The sequence below is a fragment of the Magallana gigas genome, chromosome 1 (assembly GCF_963853765.1).
Source record: "Magallana gigas chromosome 1, xbMagGiga1.1, whole genome shotgun sequence".
NCBI classification, from domain to species: domain Eukaryota; kingdom Metazoa; phylum Mollusca; class Bivalvia; order Ostreida; family Ostreidae; genus Magallana; species Magallana gigas.
The window spans coordinates 32,325,654-32,345,302 of NC_088853.1; the positions used below are offsets into that span (position 1 = coordinate 32,325,654).

General features: G+C 31.5%; 1 protein-coding gene and 1 long non-coding RNA gene across 2 annotated transcripts; both read right to left on the reverse strand.

Moving 5' to 3' along the window:
* Nucleotides 1–877: 877 nt before the first annotated feature.
* On the reverse strand, nucleotides 878–8,460 carry LOC109620951 (uncharacterized). The gene is made up of 6 exons (XM_066085897.1): nucleotides 8,421–8,460; nucleotides 5,100–5,306; nucleotides 4,438–4,701; nucleotides 3,465–3,551; nucleotides 2,747–3,148; nucleotides 878–1,313 (listed from the first exon to the last, which is right to left on the reverse strand). The coding sequence occupies exons 1-5, from the start codon at nucleotides 8,458–8,460 to the stop codon at nucleotides 3,120–3,122; spliced, it is 627 nt and encodes a 208-aa protein (XP_065941969.1). The 3' UTR covers nucleotides 878–1,313; nucleotides 2,747–3,119.
* A 6,827-nt stretch (nucleotides 8,461–15,287) lies between these two features.
* On the reverse strand, nucleotides 15,288–19,230 carry LOC136270038 (uncharacterized). The gene is made up of 3 exons (XR_010707670.1): nucleotides 18,103–19,230; nucleotides 17,619–17,718; nucleotides 15,288–17,232 (listed from the first exon to the last, which is right to left on the reverse strand). It is a non-coding gene; the product is annotated as an uncharacterized lncRNA (long non-coding RNA).
* Nucleotides 19,231–19,649: the final 419 nt, after the last annotated feature.

Here is a 19,649-nt window from a genome sequence, read left to right on the forward strand (position 1 = left end):
TGTAACAATGTTTGTACTACATGATTTATGTGTATACAAGAAAAAAAGTACGGTTTGGAGTTTATCTTTAAATAAAAGGTGTTATATTTCTTCAATAATATTGCACAATACGCATATTTTTTAAATTCTATTTTTAAGGGAATTCATCGATCAGATATCAAACGTCTTGTTTTTAATGATAGGATGTTGGTTAGGAAAAGAGGGAGGAAAACTGGAGACACTACTGGAAACATTAGTCGATGATTGCTAGTTTGTCGTATATTATACACAGGTACATGAAACATATTTTGAATTTAAAAACTGGTTTGCTGTCAAACAAAACGACGTGAAACAGATTTTTTTTAAAGTAAAAAAAATTCCATATTTGATTGATTATTCAAAAAAACCCGGATATCGTTATTTGTAAGCAACTAATACACTGTTGATACATATTGAATTTATATTTGTTCTAAAATAAAAACAATACCATCATTTCACGAACTCTTATTTGTGTTTGTCCGAATAGGACAATGAATTGCATGTACTGATTTTATCATCGTTTTTTAACTTAAACAACTACGGCTGCCGATACATGTATGTTGTAATGTATATTCGTATATAATATGAAGGTAACAATATTGCACTGGAGTCGTTTTTTTTTCAATATTTCATGTGTCTTATTCCTTTATTATTTACTGGATATTCTTTACGAAAGTAATAGTGCTAAGATGTGTATGTACATATTTCAACACATATTTTTATTTTCACGACGTTTTCATACTGGGAATTCTAAAACAGTACAATGCCTTATGGCTTTTTCGAATGTGTTAATGCCTTTTTTGCAGCTTGTTCTTGTTGCATGAATTCCAGAAAAAAAAAAAAACATTGATGACCCAAAGAGTGTTTGTATAATTTATTGACCAGATAAATGACAAAATTATATCTAAAACAGATTTAATATAGAATGACAATTGTCTTATTAGCTAATGTTATAACTGGGATAAGGTCGGTTTGCATCTCCTGGTAAAAACTAGTAAGATCGGCAAGGATTATAGCTTCTGAAAATATAATTAGGAAGGAACTATAAATCAGAACTCAAACGATATAAAAATTTAAATATCTAATACAACGAAGAAAGTTTCTAAATAAAACAATTTATGAAACATTAAATGTATTTGGTGGATGGTGTATGGGTGGCCAAACACTTATTTGTATTTCAGTTTTTCGATCAAATCTTTCCAAAACATACAGTTGTCTTCGATGTATCTTGCTGGTATCAAAGTATCTTGCATAGTAAGTAAAATCACGGTATGTTGTCCCTGCAGTTATTTTTGCTTTCATCGCCAGTATGAAAAAAAACACATCATTCGGTTTAATATATTTGCAGTTGCAATCATTAAATCAGAAAGTCATCAAAAAGGTTAGCTAACGTTAATCAGAAATAAAAGCTGACTCTCTATGCACGTGAAAGTTATCAGTGTAGATAAGGTGACTTTGTTACATTTAGGCCTAGTCCGTTTGTGCAAGATCTTGAAATTTGTGCCCCTCGGAAGCTTTTAAGCTCACCTGAACCGAAGGTTCAAGTGAGCTTTTCTGATCTCCCGTTGTCCGTCGTCCGTCCGTCTATCTGTCCGTCCGTCTGTAAACTTTTCACATTTTTGACTTCTTCTCAAAAACCTCTGGACCAAATTTAACCAAACGTGGTACTAAGCAATCTTATGAAAAGGGGAGATAATTACGAAACAGTGAAAAAAGGGTACATGTCTTTAAAAATCTTCTTCTCAAGACCAACTGGATCAGAAATGCCAATATTTACACAAAAAACTTGTATATATAGTGAAAATTCTAAATTGTAAAAACCGTGACCCCCGGACCAAAACTGGGGCCCCAGGCGGGGTTCAAAGTTAAACATTGAAATACATTGGAAAAATGTTTAAAAATCTTCTTCTCAGGAACCACTGCACCAGAAATGCCAACATTTACACAAAAGCTTGTATATATAGTGAAGATTCTAAATTGTAAAAATCGTGACCCCCGGACTAAAACTGGGGCCCCCAGCGGGGTTCAAAGTTAAACATTGAAATACATTGGAAAAATGTTAAAAAATCATCATCTCAAGAACCACTGCACCAGAAATGCCAACATTTACACAAAAGCTTGTATATATTGTGAAGATTCTAAATTATAAAAATTGTGACCCCGGACCAAAACTGGGGCCCCAAGCGGGGTTCAAAGTTTAACATAGAAATCCATGGGATAAATGTTTAAAAATCTTCTTCTCAAAAACCACTGCACCAGAAATGCTAACATTTACACAAAAGCTTGTATATATAGTGAAGATTCTAAATTGTAAAAATCGTGACCCCGGACCATAACTAGGGCCCCAGGCGGGCCGGGCTACAACTTAAACATAGAAATACGTATAACACAATCCCTTATAAAGATAAGCTTCGATACATCAATGGGTCACATCGATATATGCGCTTAAAAAGGCATCCTTTATCCTTTTGTGATACGTTTGTAGGTTAGATGATTGAAATTCTGGATTTTACCTATGATAAATTTTTTCTCCAGAATATGTCAGGTAACAGTTAAGAAAATATAATCATGATACGGCAAATCTATTTAATTAAAAAAAGAAGTAATTATTCTTTAATTTTAAAAAAATACAAATTATCGACCTATATTTTTTGTTTGTTTAGAAATTAGTCAATGAAGCGTCATACAAAAAAAATCAATTAATACATTTGTACATGTAAAAGCTTACCGGTCGTTGTTTAAAAATATATCTATTGATTCTTGATATGTTTTGCTAGTTTTCTTTTAAACATCATCATTTTCAAGAGCAACAATGCGTCCGCATTCCTGATCATTTGGATGTTTTTCGACCGTTTCGGAGTTTTACATCCTAAACACTAAAAAAAAATACAATACAGTGTTAGAGCACTTACAATGATAATACAAGAGGCGTTTATACAATTCCTGATTATTTATTTTCTTTTTTATCAGAATGCATTTATTTCTCTAACCCAAAAACAACGAAAAAACTGTTTGATTAACACTCAACTACAACAAGTTTTTTAAAATCATTTTTGTGAAACTAAAAGTCATTGCTAAACGAAAACGTTTCGATTTATATTCTAACGTGAAAGCATTAGCATTTCTTCACCTGAAAAAAAAAAGAAAAGAAAGTTAACATATTTGTTCCTATATCAAATTCATTTAGCAAAACTCCACAAAAGTTAAATTGATAAACAGAAAGACATATACATCTGAATATATACACATAAAGCGTCTACATTCGTACACATCCATACAAAACATATTTTCCTCATGTAAATGCTAAAGAATCAGATGTTCGAATGACCAATTCATTGATGTCGGTAAATATAGCTTTTGCAGATTTCCAAAAATTCATTTTTTAAAATGTAAAATAAATTGATGCCTTTTTAATAATTGTTTACCCTTTTGATTCAATGACTTACATGCATCACACACACCGCTGGATATATCACAATATTGACACCCAATGCATGGCATGCAGTCGACCCCATATGTATCAACTTCGCATCCTAAAAATGTTAAATGTTAATTCAATAAATAAGCTAACTAACTTTTATACTAATAATACAAACAATTTCATTTTGTTTTTAAATTTCTATATATAAAGGCCATTTTTTATATCTCGGTGCATAATAGCATTTTAACTTAAACATTCTAAAGATGATAATCTGAATAATGAAATATTTTATTTACAAATGCTTATTTTTTGGAAGAAACATCATATAGGACATCATCTATTTTTTGGTATCTGTATACGCACGTATATATATTTTGCGAGAATGCAGAAAAAAATTACACACGCATGCTTGTTTTCTATTGAAAATTTGTACGATGTATTGTAAATTTTATACATTCAAACAAATGCCTTTTTTTTTGTTTAGCCGACAAACTAAGCCATTTTCTAATATCAAAACACAATTATTAAGAATATGACACAGCATCTTTTGTTTTGCGTAGAAAAAAACAAATGATTTTAAAAGCTTTTTTATAAGGAATGTTTTATTTTTGGCGCCATTAAAAGGTAAAGTACATTCATTTACACGATAAAACATCATTAACATGTCAGCTGTCAGCTATTTAAGTAGCATTTATGTCAACTGGATTTGACTTTTCCACATTTTTACACTCAAAAGCATCAATAAAATTCAAATATACTTTTCTGAGAGGTAGCATTTTGTTATGTCTTTTGTATGATATATTCATACCAAAAAGAAAAACCTTTCACTTCACAGATTTCAAGGATTGATCCTTCAGGAAGACCATTTTTAGATGCAAATGTGAGTGATCTCTATAATGACGTATCTGAATCTGCGTTTACGTGCTCAGGGGGAGATATCAATTGATATCGCATGTATAAGATACCGATACCTTAGTACTAATTTTTTATTTGATTACCATAAACTTCTATTTCACAGATTTCTAGGATCGCTCCACCAGTAATTTCATCTTCATGTGCGTCATACGTGAGTTCCACAATGACGTATCTAGCTGTCTGTTTACAAGGTATATCTATTATGTCTGGGGGTAAGTCTGGGGCAGTCGTACTATCGGTGTAACAACGGGTTCTCTGTGACGTTGTTGTCTGTGTTGCTGATGAGTTTGAGGCATCTAAGTAGAACTGTCTGAATCGATATTGCTTCCATGCTAAAGGTCCATCCCCTAAAAAAATATTATGAATGTTGGCTTAACTGTGATTAATAATTCGATTACCAAAGAAAACTATTTCATATATTTCAAGAATAGCCCCTGTAGTTAAATTGTCATCATGAGAGTCTTACGTAGTCCCCATAATGACGTATTTACTCGTGTGTTTACATGGTATATTTATTACCTTAATTAGTGAAACAATGTGCAAATGAACAATTACATAAAATATGATTAACCTTCATCTATAAAAAAATGAATGCCAGACTCAAATTCCCATTAAAGACGATTTGGCTGTGTCTTTAGGTAACATACTAATGTACATTAATAAAAAATAAGTGAATTTTACTTACTTATACAATGACCAAATATATATAAAATAAACAACTATAGGGGAGTGATGCAATCCATACCTTCTCTCCTGGGATATATTTTGACATTGTTTATTCTGTAGGGTTGTCCGAAGTCGACCTGTAGCCATGCCTTTGGAGGATTTAGCGCAGTGATGGCACACTTGGGTTCGGTAGTCTGAACATCGCCATCATTAGCAATTGATGCTATGTTGAAGCGATAGGTCGAACTTTGGGTGAGTACTGTTGTGGGTCTTCTACTTAGATTTTCTTGTTAATAAAAATATCATGTAAACTATAAGTCATATAAAACAATATGTTTATGTATGTTTTAATTGAATTTTACAATTTGTTTCAATAGACCATTGATCCAAAATTTAATCATATCGTCGTTATAGAATTATTTCAATAGTAATTATATAATTGTTACAATTAAAAGCATCTAACATTTTCAATTTAATTTGCAATCCAATTTACAAGGATACACTCATCATTTTTTTTTTAATTTGTTAGAATTTGCATTGAAACATTGCATATTGTAAATAAACTAACGTATTTACCATTTGAAAAAAACGAGCCTTGCTTTTAACCTCAGTAATATAATTCAAGAATCTAATTATCAACATGCAATGGATAAATTACAAATATTAATAGTAAAAAATTGTGTATGTGCAGGAAAGCAGATGATATATAAAGGTTTCATAAGAAAACCGTTTGCAAATTCATGAGTGATGAGCTAAGATAAATTGATTTTGATTAAAAACAACGAAGTACGCAATTGCGATGGAGAACAGAAGAAAGGGCAAAGAATATTCCGAGGAAGTCGTACAGCGGTTGAATTCGACAGTGAGACAAGATCTCGAACACAAACTATCCACACCATTAAATTCATTACAGTTTTAAGTTGTTTAGAGGAACGGCTTTAGTGCATTAGTTGAATCAGGTGCACAGTACAAGATAAATGCTACACATTTAAAGAATTTCATTGAGATCGTGTTTCTCAAATGAATAAAAAAAATATGATAAAAGATAATGATACTGTCAATAAAATTTGCGATGCAAATCAAAATGTAGGTTGTAACTCACAAAGTGAGTGTCGTGTTGAGGTGTGTTATAGGTATCTGCATCATATATATTTATCAAATTCATTTATATGTACAATTAGCTCTGTCAAACACAAACACCCCCTTTCTATTTTAAGGTTTGACCATGACCTTTGACCTGACCTTGACCTTGAAGAACTGTTGTGTTACAACATTATATTTAACATATACATATCAGATTCATTTATATGTACAATTAGCTTTTTCAAACACCCCCCCTTTTTTTTTTAGGTTTGACCTTTAACGTGTGACTTTGACCTTTGACCTTGACCTCTTAGAACTAATGAAAAATTAGTGTATGCAACATATATATCAGATTTAGTTATATGTACAATTAAGCCCCCCCCCCCTTCTTTTATATAAGGATTGAATTCTTATATGAACTTGACCCTCGATATTTGAACTTGAAATTTAATATTCCTTTTTAAAATAAAACCAAAAAAAGTGTTACAACCGTTTGTCAGAATTTTTGAAAAGGTGAAGCTGCCTGCCATTTGACTCCAGACCGCGCTTTAGACTACGCCTCCGAATAGAAATTCCAGCTTCAGTAAAACTCTCTAGAGCTAAGCGAAAATTCATGGGACTGTTCCTCACACTTGAATCTAATTGCCTGCCAAATTTCAAACGAAATGAAACATATTGAAGAAAGTTATCCACTTCAGCGGCATCGAACCATCATCCCGACAAACAAAATTTCAACGGTCGATATTTGTATCTAATAAATTCATGCTCAAATTTCAATGAAAATCTGTGTTTACATTTCTATCGGCAACCTGTAACGACTTGTGTTGAAGTTCTACTTGTAATACACGAATGCATGACACTTAATAGATTTCTAAGCACTTGCATTTTAAATCACAGGGAGAATTTGCATCAGCTGAGCCGACGTGACGTTCCCACACCTTCAAATACCCGCTTGCGACCAGAGTTTGACCTGGACTATTGATTTTTTAGTCAACGCTATCCGGCCACATTGTTTACAACCAGCACCGATTTTTATAAATAAACTCATGAACAAGCGAAATAGTGAAGTGGCAACGCTCTTACCTACAAATCCTGGGGTTCTCGGATCGATACCGGTGGGCGGAACTGATTTTTTTTTTTCGTAAATTGATTTTTCACTAATTACTCAATAATTATCAACATTTTCGGGATTTTTTTTTAATCATTATGAAAGGTGGAAAGGTCTCTAATTGTTCCGAGAACAATTAGTCTACTAGTTTATTTGACGCTGTTTTCGATTTTACAAAAAGGCTTCAATAACGAGCGTGTTATTTATGGCTGCACCAAATCTGGTTAAGTTCTTATGTTTAGCATTTAAGGATTACGTTTAATCAGGGTTTGAGATTTCAAAAAATATTTTTACAAAGTTCAATATCTGAAGTTCAAAGTTGTTTGAAAAACACAAAATTACAACGTTATTAACAAATATCGATTTTGATATCCATGATTTGTTTATTTGAGGAAGATATGCTCCGACAAAGGTAGATTTATATTAAAACAGACGAAATTCGGTCTATTTTTTTCATTTTTCTTTTATTCTCTTAAAAACTTTCTGTTGCTATGTAATTGCAAAAGTAAAGTTTCTATATATTTTTTCATATCATTTTACATATTTCATGGATGTATTTAAATCACTGGCTGGCACGCGATTGGAAACATCTTTGAAATACATAAAATAGATTCAAGATAAAATATCTCAAAATTATGATCATTGACCTTAAATAAAGTTAATGTCAACATAATACAAAAAACAAAATCTGTTTAAGGCAATCAATGGTTTGGAGCTCCTATTAGCCATTTTTTTTTGTAAAACTCGGTCAAAAATGGGTACAATTTTGGAAATTGATAGAGGAAATTCGGACTAAATAAAACTTAAAATATGAGCTTAAAACGATTCAGTCAAATATAAAATTAGTAAAGCTTCTCCTATTTTATCATTTCCCAACCTACAAATTGTTTTATTATTTCTTATAATTACAGAATAAAGAAAACCTTGAAAATGGTGGACAATTTTGACAAATTTTTCAAAAAAACATTAAGAGGTCACTAGCAGAAAAAGTAGGTCATTGACCTAGTTATTTGAAAGTGAAAAATAGCATCACAATAGCGGGGCTACAATGAAGAATAAGTATTTTTTCGTACCTATTAGTGGATTTTTTTTTGGCCCCCGAGTAAACGTAATCCTTAAGGACGATATGACATCCTGTTTAACTATCAGTTCCTTTTAAATACAAACGATGATTGTTTTGCAAAGGACTACATGCGGTATTGTGCATACCTCGCCCCTCAAAATTTAAGTGGCTTCTCAATGATGTCATAACGTAGAAATGATGTCATGACGATTTTCTTTTTTTTTTCTTTTGGATAAAATAATGTTTTGAACCAAATATAAATGTTTTTCCACGGAAACATTGAACCCATGCTGGCTTTAGTACTATTCTTATCTATCTATGATGCGTATTATTCTGTGAACAAAAACATATGTAATAATCCTACTTGAGCATAGCTACTCTACATACTTCCAAAGGCAAAATATGAATAAAACTGTCAATATGTTCGTTTAGTATGAAAAGTTGTGGAAATTAGACCATTATAGTGACGTTTCAACTGAAATGTTATCGAGCATTGAAAAGTTGTATTAAGATTAATGAAATAAATATCCTCTGGTTTACGTACATTTGATTGCATACGGTACAATTCATAAATTTGTTAAAATGGGGGCAGATATATTGGACAATATCAAATGTAAACCTTTGTTGAACGTTAGAGTTTATTACGTTTTTTATGCTTTTAAATGTTTACAGGGCCTACTAAAAGCATTAGTAAAGGTTGTTAACAGGTGTTGTCTTTTATAATGTAATTTATCAGCTTTCTCATAATTGTAGAACACATATCATTTTAGAAACAAATCTATAAAGTTATTGAAAGTGAAGGATTAATGAATCGTGCATCAGATAAAATTGTATACACGCAGGGTAAACAAATTTTAAAAATAACATTATTTTTTTAAATGAAAGAGATGTACCTAAATATGCCTGTATGTCTGTGTGGATGAAAACAATTTTTTAAGGGTGTGTGGATGGTTGGGTGATGTTTTATACTAGTATATGAAGGCAGGATTAAGAAGTACATGTACCTGCAATGTTCAGACAGTATTGTATCAATCATTTTTGTAAAAATAAAAGAACTTATTTGCTAAATTGAATATGGGATACAAAAGGACCTTTTTGTCAACGTTCGGGATACATGTATTATTTTGAAATGTATCATGTGGAGTAGCAGTTTTCCATTTGTGGGGAACAGTATCTCAATTTTACTTATTTAGCCTTGCGTTTAAGAATTTAAATTTGCTTTGCGTCCTACGTTAAGATTGATATCGCTTAAAGACACAGACACACTATCAAATCAACTGTTTATAGACTTTATATATGTCATATTGAGAAACTTTTTGACGGCTCTAATACTGCATTTATTAACACATTTTTTTTACAAGATACAAAATTTTATTCAGACAGTATCTTTTTAAGTGAGTTATCCTGCATTTGTCATTTTGTTTTCAAGTTAACATTTAACGCCCTTAAATGCCGAACAAAGAAGCGTGAATCAGTTACATGAATTAAACCTGATTTTGTCATATGCCAAGGAACCTTAACCTGTTTAAGAAATTATAGTAACTCTATTGAACATACAAAGTATTTTATCTAATGGATGCAGATATACAATAAATATCATTTGAACAGACTGGGTTTCTATTTATCTCATTAATTGGTATATATGTTTTTGAGTGTCAGTTCTTTGTGAAGAATCATTTACCATTTCTTTTTTTTTACCTACTGCCTGGGGGACATATTTAAGATTGCAATCATTTTATTTTGACAAGTAAGGCAACATAGACCCTTATTCTCTCTATATACATATTCTTTATGAAATATTGCCCGCAGAAATCATTGATACCGCAGGTCTTTTAAAAGTTTAAAAGGGTTACTAATATTCTGTAATTTCTTGTTAGTCATTACAAATGCTCTCGGAGCAAAAGGGACACGCTTTTTCTGTGTCTCTGTTCAAATCAATTAAAGATGATACGATGATAGATCTGATTTTGCTAGCGATAAGTAGCATTCAAATTTGAAAAACAGCGTCCAATTAATCAAATTAAATAGCTTCCTTGTTCTTGTTTTTGTATAAAATTCCGCTAACAATTAAAAAGTAACGCTGCACAGGTAAAAATGTTACCTTTATCTTAAAAATGTCGAGATTATGTAATGCTAATGTACCTGTTTTAATTAGATATTCTTAACGTTATGTAAGTCAATAAAAAAGGTCAGGTTAAGAAGGCAAAAGGTTCTTCTGAATATTCCAAATTTAAAATTGCTGCAGGCATTAAACTGGAAATAAATAAAGAGGCATGGGGATCAGTCTATACATACATGTAAGAACATGTTGTATTGATAAAATGTACTAACCAAACCGTATTATGCATAAGGTTTTTGTTTTGATTGTAATAATTTTTTATTCAAATCAGTAAACTACATTTTATGTACCATTTTTAGGAAGATTAAACTAAACAGAAAATGAACTGTGCATGATGTACCAGTACAGTAATTTCATGCATGTCTTTAACAAATTATTGCTATGCTATGGTATGCGATTTTATTGATATGCTATGAGATTTCAATGCAATGTTATGATACATGTATGCTATGCTATGATAAATTAAAATGAAAGGCTTAATCACAGGGTAAGCTATGCTATGAGATTTGAACAAATACGCCTCCGTACACAAAAGAGTTCCACACATTTCGAAGTAAAATTATGATAAAAAGCCAAATTAACAACTAATCTGCAATATGAACATTTATTCTTCCAAGTAAAAACATTTAAAACCGAGTTAAAATCATGCTGTATGCTATGCTATGGTATGATATGACGAATGAGATTATTAGTTTATATGCTTTGATATCAGATTCCAACGCTATGCTATGAGATTTCAATGCTAAGCTATGCTATGTTATATATTGTAATATATATGCTTGAACTGACTGTACCAGGCTCCAATTTCACAAAAAAGTGAAGGCAAATCTCAAATATTTGAGTTTTTTTCTCAAATTTGTTAGAACTCAAATATTTGCATTTCTCCAAAAAAGACATCAATTTGAGAAAAAAAAAACCTGAAGCTACCACCATAGCAGACCGAAGTCAAATCTCAAATATAAAAATGTCATTAACATCATTAATACAATATTATATTGTCTGTAATGGTCATTTATTAGATCAAGTCCACTCAAAAATCAGCGCATGTGCAATATTTAATGTAGGATTAATAAATATCTTTTTCATTAACAAAGTTGTTTTGCTATATGATATATAAGATCATGTAGATATGTAATCTATATTTAGCATAACAAAGTGAACATTTTATGACTGATTAACATTTTATGTCTATTGTTAATTAAGCCAATTTTTCCTCTGTTGAAACACTAAAATTTAAAACAAACAAGAGAAGTTATAAAGGGCAGCCTGTGACTATGAAAATTCTTGACTCAGCTAAGTAAAAAAATTCAGCTCAGCTGAGAATTGACTAAGTTTGATTTCAGAAACGCAAAATGAGAAAAATCTAAGCTGAGTAAATTCTCAGGATTTCACATTAAATTTAAGGTTTTATTTTGTGAAATCGGAGCCAGGTGCTCGAGCTAGTTACTTCTTTCAAGTATGAAGGAAGTGATTAGTTTATCTCAAGAAAACCATAACTATCTAGTGGAAAATGCTACGTTGTTAAATACAATGTATATAGAGAACACGTACCAAATGCATAAACACTGTTTATTCCTATAAAGTATGCAATAAACAACACAAGCTGCATCTTTGTGACGGGCATGGATTTCAGTACTCATACATACGGAAGTATATGGACATGCAAGTGATCTTACACAGGTAGAACCCAAATGTCTATTGCCAAATTAAATTGGGTCTTTCAAACTTTAATATGATCGATGGATATTTACCCTATAAATATTCTGAACAAAAAGTGTCATAATATTTTTAAAATATCCTTTAGAATATCAATTCTACTGGTTTAAATATCACCTGCAGTGAACACGTCAGTTATATATTGTCAAATTACGATAAAAATCATTCAAATATTCAAAATGTTTCATCAGAATATAATCTGATAAGGTATAAAACATCGAACACTTAATGTGCATATATACTCTTCAAACGTTGAGGAAAAGTGTCATACATTTTGTATACCACATTTAATACATGATCCTTTTCGATTAACTAAAATAAAATTTAGAAATAACATGTAGAAATCATACATGGATTGTCTACAGTTTATGTTCTTTTTACTTTGGATACTGATTTGGAGTCAGCATTCATAGTTAATAATACCCATCGATATTCCTATGGTCAGTGTCTGCCTCCGAAAAAAAAAAGTTTTTTTTTTTGTATGGAAAACGTCTTATTCTATGAGACTATTTTAATGTTTCCAAAGACATACTACATGTATGTTGTGGTCAGCAACTTCATAAAGCCAATGCAGAAGACTTTCCTCTCCGACACGAATATTGGCAAGACGGTAACAAGTGCTGTGCCCTATTTCACCAGGTAATTGTACGCGAGGACATTCTGACAGTTTTTTTGTTGCATGCATTTGTTACCAATACTAGGCACAGTATTCAACAATAATAGACCTCAAAATACAATACACTATTTTCTAGAGAATTTTTAAAATATCAGTCTGGTTCCAGATAACCCCTTATTTATCAAATTTTTAAACATTTCTGTTTTAAAATTCTTATGAAAGTGAAATATTATTAAGTGAATGAAGTTTGTATGATTTTTATTGTAATCCACATAAATATGAAACTAAAATATAAAACAATTCTTTTAAGCCAAACTGCTGGACAAAATCCCACAAAAACCTGAAAATATAAACAATATTCGTTGGTGAATGGGATGAAGAAAAAAATTGAATGAAATTGAAAAATTAAAAGGAAATACTTAATTATTGCAAAAATCTTGGTATGAAAGATCCTGTTTAAGAGTTGTCTTTCTTTATTTTACATGGTCTCAAATATCTTGGGATCAATTTTTTAATTAATAAAATTCACGAAGAAAAATTTAAAAAATGAACAAGTCTATGCTAAATATGTAGATATAAGATAAGTAGTGCTTATGATAATGTTTGAAGCTGAAAGATTATATTATTGATGAATGCATTATATATATTTAACTCTTCAGAACAAAATATTAGTAGTTAATTATATTATAAATTGCATTTACTTTTTTATATACAATAGCAATTATAAACAACAACCATACGCATATTAATACATACATTAGATGTCCATAGTGATCCACATGCATGTGTGGAAATGAAAAACATGCTTCTTTTCAGAATTCTCTCTTTCCCTCATTTGGCTTGCAAATCTGGGCTTCCACTGCTATTGCTACCTAGCTGTATCTATTTTAATCAAAATACACTAGTTTAATGTCAAAGTTTCAGTGAAAGTTTTTTACTGCAAATGTTTTTTTTTTTTAATTTGGGAAGTTAGGATCAATTCAAGAGATCGTACTACGGTACTGTCGTTTTATATTCATCATACATATATAGTTTAAATGAAAATTTGACATCTGCTTACCTATATCGATAATCCGCCACATATGTATGATCGTCTGTTGCAGATGACATGACAAAAATGTATTGCCAATAGCAGCAGAGCAGGGAAACGGTATATTATTTAGATTCCACGCCACGTTTTCCGTACAAAACAGCTGATAATCAATGTTAGTTAAAATCTTTAAACAGGAAGAAAATTGACATATTTTCTAAGCGTTTTGGTGATTTCATTCCTATCTCATCTCCTTAGTTAGAAGAGTTCAATTAAACGGTGTATAGCTATTTTGTACCACGACATAATGCTATCAATCTGGAACACAATGGCGTTTCGAACGGAAGTCAGACATGTTGTGACGATGTAGCCTTCCACCTTAATGTACAAGACAGTAAGAGAGTTTAGAACGGGTCATCCGTGGCTGTTTGAAGTTTTATAATTTGAAGGGGCGTAATTCTGCCGAAAATTGCTCGATCGTACCAGAAATCGACATTTACCTAGATAGTTCGAATCAATATGTCCGCGAAGAAAATAAACGGAAACTGTTGGTGGACAAACAGAAAGACTGACGGACATCAGGAAGGCAATATGCCTTTACTTCTTTGAAGGGAAGCATAAAAGTATTTGAGGTGGCTCAACCCACATTAAAGAGTTTCTAAGATCAGCAGAAAATTACTTGATCAATATTATTATTTGGGATGCTCTACGTTTTTCTTAAGAATGAAAAAAAAAGGTTGCACAAACGCAGGCGATGCAGTTTCTCTGTATGTAAAACTTTGAATGATTTGTGTTCTTTGACAAAATAAGAAAAAAAGATGTTTCACCTTGATAAATGAATGGATTATGCTAAAATGCGGTACGGAACAAACTATGATATGATGTTTTTACTTAATGATTAAACCAACACAAATAAAAATAAATATATAAAATTATTTATTCAGAAAATGTACGATTTTTTCTCTTTTATTATTATACTTTAACAACTGCCTGGAAAATCAAATTAAGAGCAGAAAATACTGCTGAGATGATATCGTTGAAGGCAGTCCACCATTCACAACAAAAACAGTTTGTTGTACTGACCATGCTCACCAAGCATGTTAGTTGCACTGGATGAAATATCTGGTTTCAGCGCTGCGGAAACCCTTTGGAAACTCTGCGGAAACTTAAGGTTACTTTAAGTTTCCGACAGGTTTCAGCACGGAAACTTCAAGTTTCATTAAGTTTCCGCAGTGCTGAAACTTAGGCTGTCCATGAATCCAAATGGTTTCCGCAACGGAAACTTACTGAAACTTGAAGTTTCTGCATAGTTTCAATCTCCATATACGTTTGGGATACATATTGTTTACAAATGGTTTCCGCGACGGAAACTTACTGAAACTTGAAGTTTCTGCATAGTTTCAACCTCCATATACAATTGGGAAACATATTGTTTACAAAGGGTTTCCGCAACTGAAACTTACTGAAACTTTTTATATTTTTGCTTTCACAAAAGCTGAGCAAGGTTTCTACTTTATGTAAAAACAAAACAATTTCAAACAGTTCCAAATTTATTTTGTTCAAAAATCTCAAATTGTTTCCAATAATAAATAAAATACAGCCAAGATACAATAATGGAGAAACATCCATATGGTAATTCCCTGATTAGGGACTTTTATTTAAAAAATGATAAAATTGCACAAGAAAAAAAACTCCCATAGAAATCTTTACATTTGTATTTTTTTCATCTCGATTAAATGCCTATCAAATCTCCCTTTAAAAATGCAACAAAGATCTTACTTTTTAAAAAATATGAATGCAATTTACAAAATAACTGCACGTACATGAATAAACAAAGAAAACTTCACTGTTACATGAACATGATACACTTGTCTCAATTTGTTTTGAACTACAATGAATATGTACACCATAAAATATTTTTGAAAAGTCTAAAGTATCCATCTTTAAAAAAAAAAAAATACACTACAAGATAGTAGTTGACTATAGAGGTATGACCCCGATTTGATTTGAATATGTATGTCAATAAATTCCAAAATGAGGTCAAAGTGACCCACTTACAAGTTGGGATAAACCTTTTCTTTGTTAGTAATATAATCTAATGTTTTACAATAGAACAGGATTTGATATCATTTTTTTGATAATCCATTAAGTCCAAAGTGAACTTTTCATTTCCACCCATGATGTACCAACTGATCAGATTTTAATATCATAAGCCTGTCAGTATTTAATAGATGACCCAGAGGGAGATATGAAAAGCTTGTCGGCCAATAAAAAGCTAACAATGGAGCAGTCTGTCAAATCATGTGCAAAAATATGATGTACACATTTAATTAATTATGTTGATTGCAACACACTTCATTCCTGATAAATATTCTTCTTTACATACGGTTTACCTTCCTACATTTCACTACTTTACCTACATTAATATTTTTAAATCCAAGACATGAAGTAAAATATACATTGTTTATATATGACAAGTATTACTACATGTACATGTACTTGCTTTTTGTAGCATGAATGTATAAAATACAAAGTATCACACAGATCATTCACCTTACAATTCTCATCAATACCAGCATTTTACTTATGATATAAAAGCTAATTCCAATTATATATTAGTTACTTAACACAGATTAAAATAAAACCCACATGGAAACAACTTTCCATCCAAGTAATTTTGTTATATAAAAATTGTAATACATGGGGTATATGTTGTCTTTATATATTTTCATATACGACATAATTGAATATTGTTTGGTGTATTTTATCATTTTTATGACCCATGCATTCATCTCCTAATGCAGTGTTTTTACATTTAAGATTGGTTTCTTAATTTTTCATATATTGCTGCAAATAAAAACTAAGTTATCAATAAATGTTTAAACAAAGAAAATGGAAAAAAAAAGTAGTTAACACTTATCTTGTTAACAGTTAACAGTTAACACTTGGAGGTGTGAGGATATATGTTACATGGAGTCTAATATTTTATGCAATATTTGCAAATATAACAAATTATTTAAGAAAATGAAAGTTAATATCTGCAAGGTCTAATCAATCATTTAATAAGTCAAAACCATGTGATTTTCTAAGATTCTAGCTTACAGACAGACATTGTAATATACTGGTATTTGATCATATAAAAAGAGTACTTTTAGAGTTTATAGGTTTTTTGAAATGAGAATACTTTACAGTTAAAAAGTCTTGTTCTGCAGAGGTTTAGTCGGGTCGTAGAGATGTGTCCATTCGAATCAATAAGGAGTGTCCTTGGCTGTTGTTGATGTAACCCGAGTCGTAGTTTATGGAAATAGGCCTTTTTAGGGGACTTTCGAGCATTGTCCAGACCGGTGAAGCACTCATATGATCACATCATGGCTACAGCAGACTTAGTAGTTCTGGACAGTGGTAGCAATAAAATTCTTCTTCTTGTGATGAACGTGTTCCTTTCACTGGGCTGTACTTTATGTATGTTCTATTTATCTTAAACATGAATAATAAAGTTTCATTTAGATTTTTAAACAATTAACATAAGTCATTCAGCCTAACATGTAATAAAAGCATTCTGAATAAAATTCTGAATACAGAAGCTACTATGCAGTTGCCAGTTGCTGTTTAAACTATGTCATATAATGACTACAGTAGTATCTGGTCTAAAATGTTTCATTTTATGTTTGAAGCTATGTTATTTTCATTTTGATTCAATTATTGTTTGTTGAACAATGGAAAAACTTATCAACAATAAGTGTGTTTCACCCCCTCCTTTTCAAGAACTTAGACCTGGATTTCCCAAAAATTACTACAGTAAATTATAAACATCCAACACATGTATACTTTAATGGTGAAAATAATTAATTTCAAAGCAATACCTTGCGTTCACATCGTCCAGCTGGTCAAAACATTCACCCGAATCACCGAACAGAGGATGCAACTAACCACCGGAAACATTGACTTTGTATGCTGTCATTGCTGAAAAAGAAAAACGTGAAAGATTTCATTTTCCGGATTTAATTAATAAATTTTTTTCGTTACATTTAGAGTTTGTAAATTGTATAATGTGCGAAAGATTCATTGTTCGTCTTGTTTACCAACCAAGCATTCATATATTAGGGACGTTTATATAATTATATATGTGTATATCCTGGATAATCTTAATTGATTATCATGCATATAGGTTAACTTGGTCAAAACGTATATTTGAAAGAGATACGGTAATAAAAATTAAAACGCCGAACCAAGTTTGAAAAAATGACGCCATCTTGATTTGATGGCGCGAGATCTCGTTTACAAATGAGAGATAAATTAGAGCCTTGGAAATGTTATTGGGAGTATCTATATTGTGAATTAAGTTACCTTGACATGAGTTCTTCGTTCCTGCATTATCTCCTTGTTGTAGAGGCTATTAATGCTTCTCAATTCTCCATTTTACAACAGCACCTTCTTGTCCATTTTAACCTTCGCTCGGAATCATAAAGTGCGCCAATACTGACCAATCAGAACCCGCTAAATCTTGGAAAAGTGCATCTTGGGATAGTTTAAAATGAATAATGTTTAATAAAAATTATCATTTTTTACCGAATAGTATACTTTTTACATGTATATTTATTTTAAATAAGAACTGTCGGAGTCAGTATTTCCTGGTTTTATACGACAAAGTATTTGCGTGTGTTTGTTACAATTGTATTTGTAACACGTGATTAACCAAAAAAAAAATGGCCGACCGTTTGTTTACAAATGTCTAATGAAATTAAACAAGTTTTAATGAGACATATGTATCAGATTTTGTCTTTAACTATATTTTATTTACATGTACTGATGATTTTGCCAAACTAAATATGATAGAGCCATATATATAGTTTACTGACAAGTTAGTCTTGACTTGTCCAATTTTCACCGCGATTCTAAGCACGGTCATCAGGTCATATTCTTATTCAAAATATAGAGGTGTGAAAATATTATGTTCATCACAGGGCAGGTTCTGCATGAACACACAGAAATCACAAATATAATTAGATGCCGATCAATTAACGGGGTCCGGTTAACAGCGTTCACCCGTACGGTGAATTTACAACTACGATGAATTGATGGCAATTATTTTACAGTTACACATGTGCACTGATTGGTCATGCGATGAACAGTACGTTAAGAATACTTATGAAATTAAAATACAAACGCGTTAAACAAGCCGGGAAGTAAGACGTACACGTCGAACTGATATATAAACAAAATATAATTTTGATTATTTGGTATACTTTCTACATCAAATGTATACGAATGTATAATCAAATTTTAAAAATGGGATTAAAATCACGTGCACTACATGGCTAGTGCTGGATTTTAAACTGATTTTGTAATAAAACTTATAACTTCTGTAAAATTATAAATAGCTTATTATATCTTATAACAGAAACATGTGCATGTTTCATAAACATGTATCAATATCTGTGTTTACAGTACAGAAAGTAAATACAAAGTATAGAAATGCACGAATAACATAGGCGTCGAATCGGGGGGGGGGGGGGGGGCTAGGGGGGGGGGGGGGAGGGGCTTAGTGCAAAGTTAGACTTAACCAATAGGCATATAGCCCCCCCCCCCACTTTTTCTCGCCGGAAATGTAATTGTTCCTAAATTTACCTTGAAATATTGAGAAGTTGGAGTAATAGGCATACTATAATAGCTTATTATATCTTATAACAGAAACATGTGCATGTTTCATAAACATGTATCAATATCTGTGTTTACAGTACAGAAAGTAAATACAAAGTATAAAAATGCACGAATCGCATAGGCGTCGAACCGGGGGGGGGGGGGGGGCTAGGCGGGGGGAGGGGCTTAGTGCAAAGTTAGACTTAACCAATAGGCATATAGCTCTCCACCCCCCACCCCCCCCCCCCACTTTT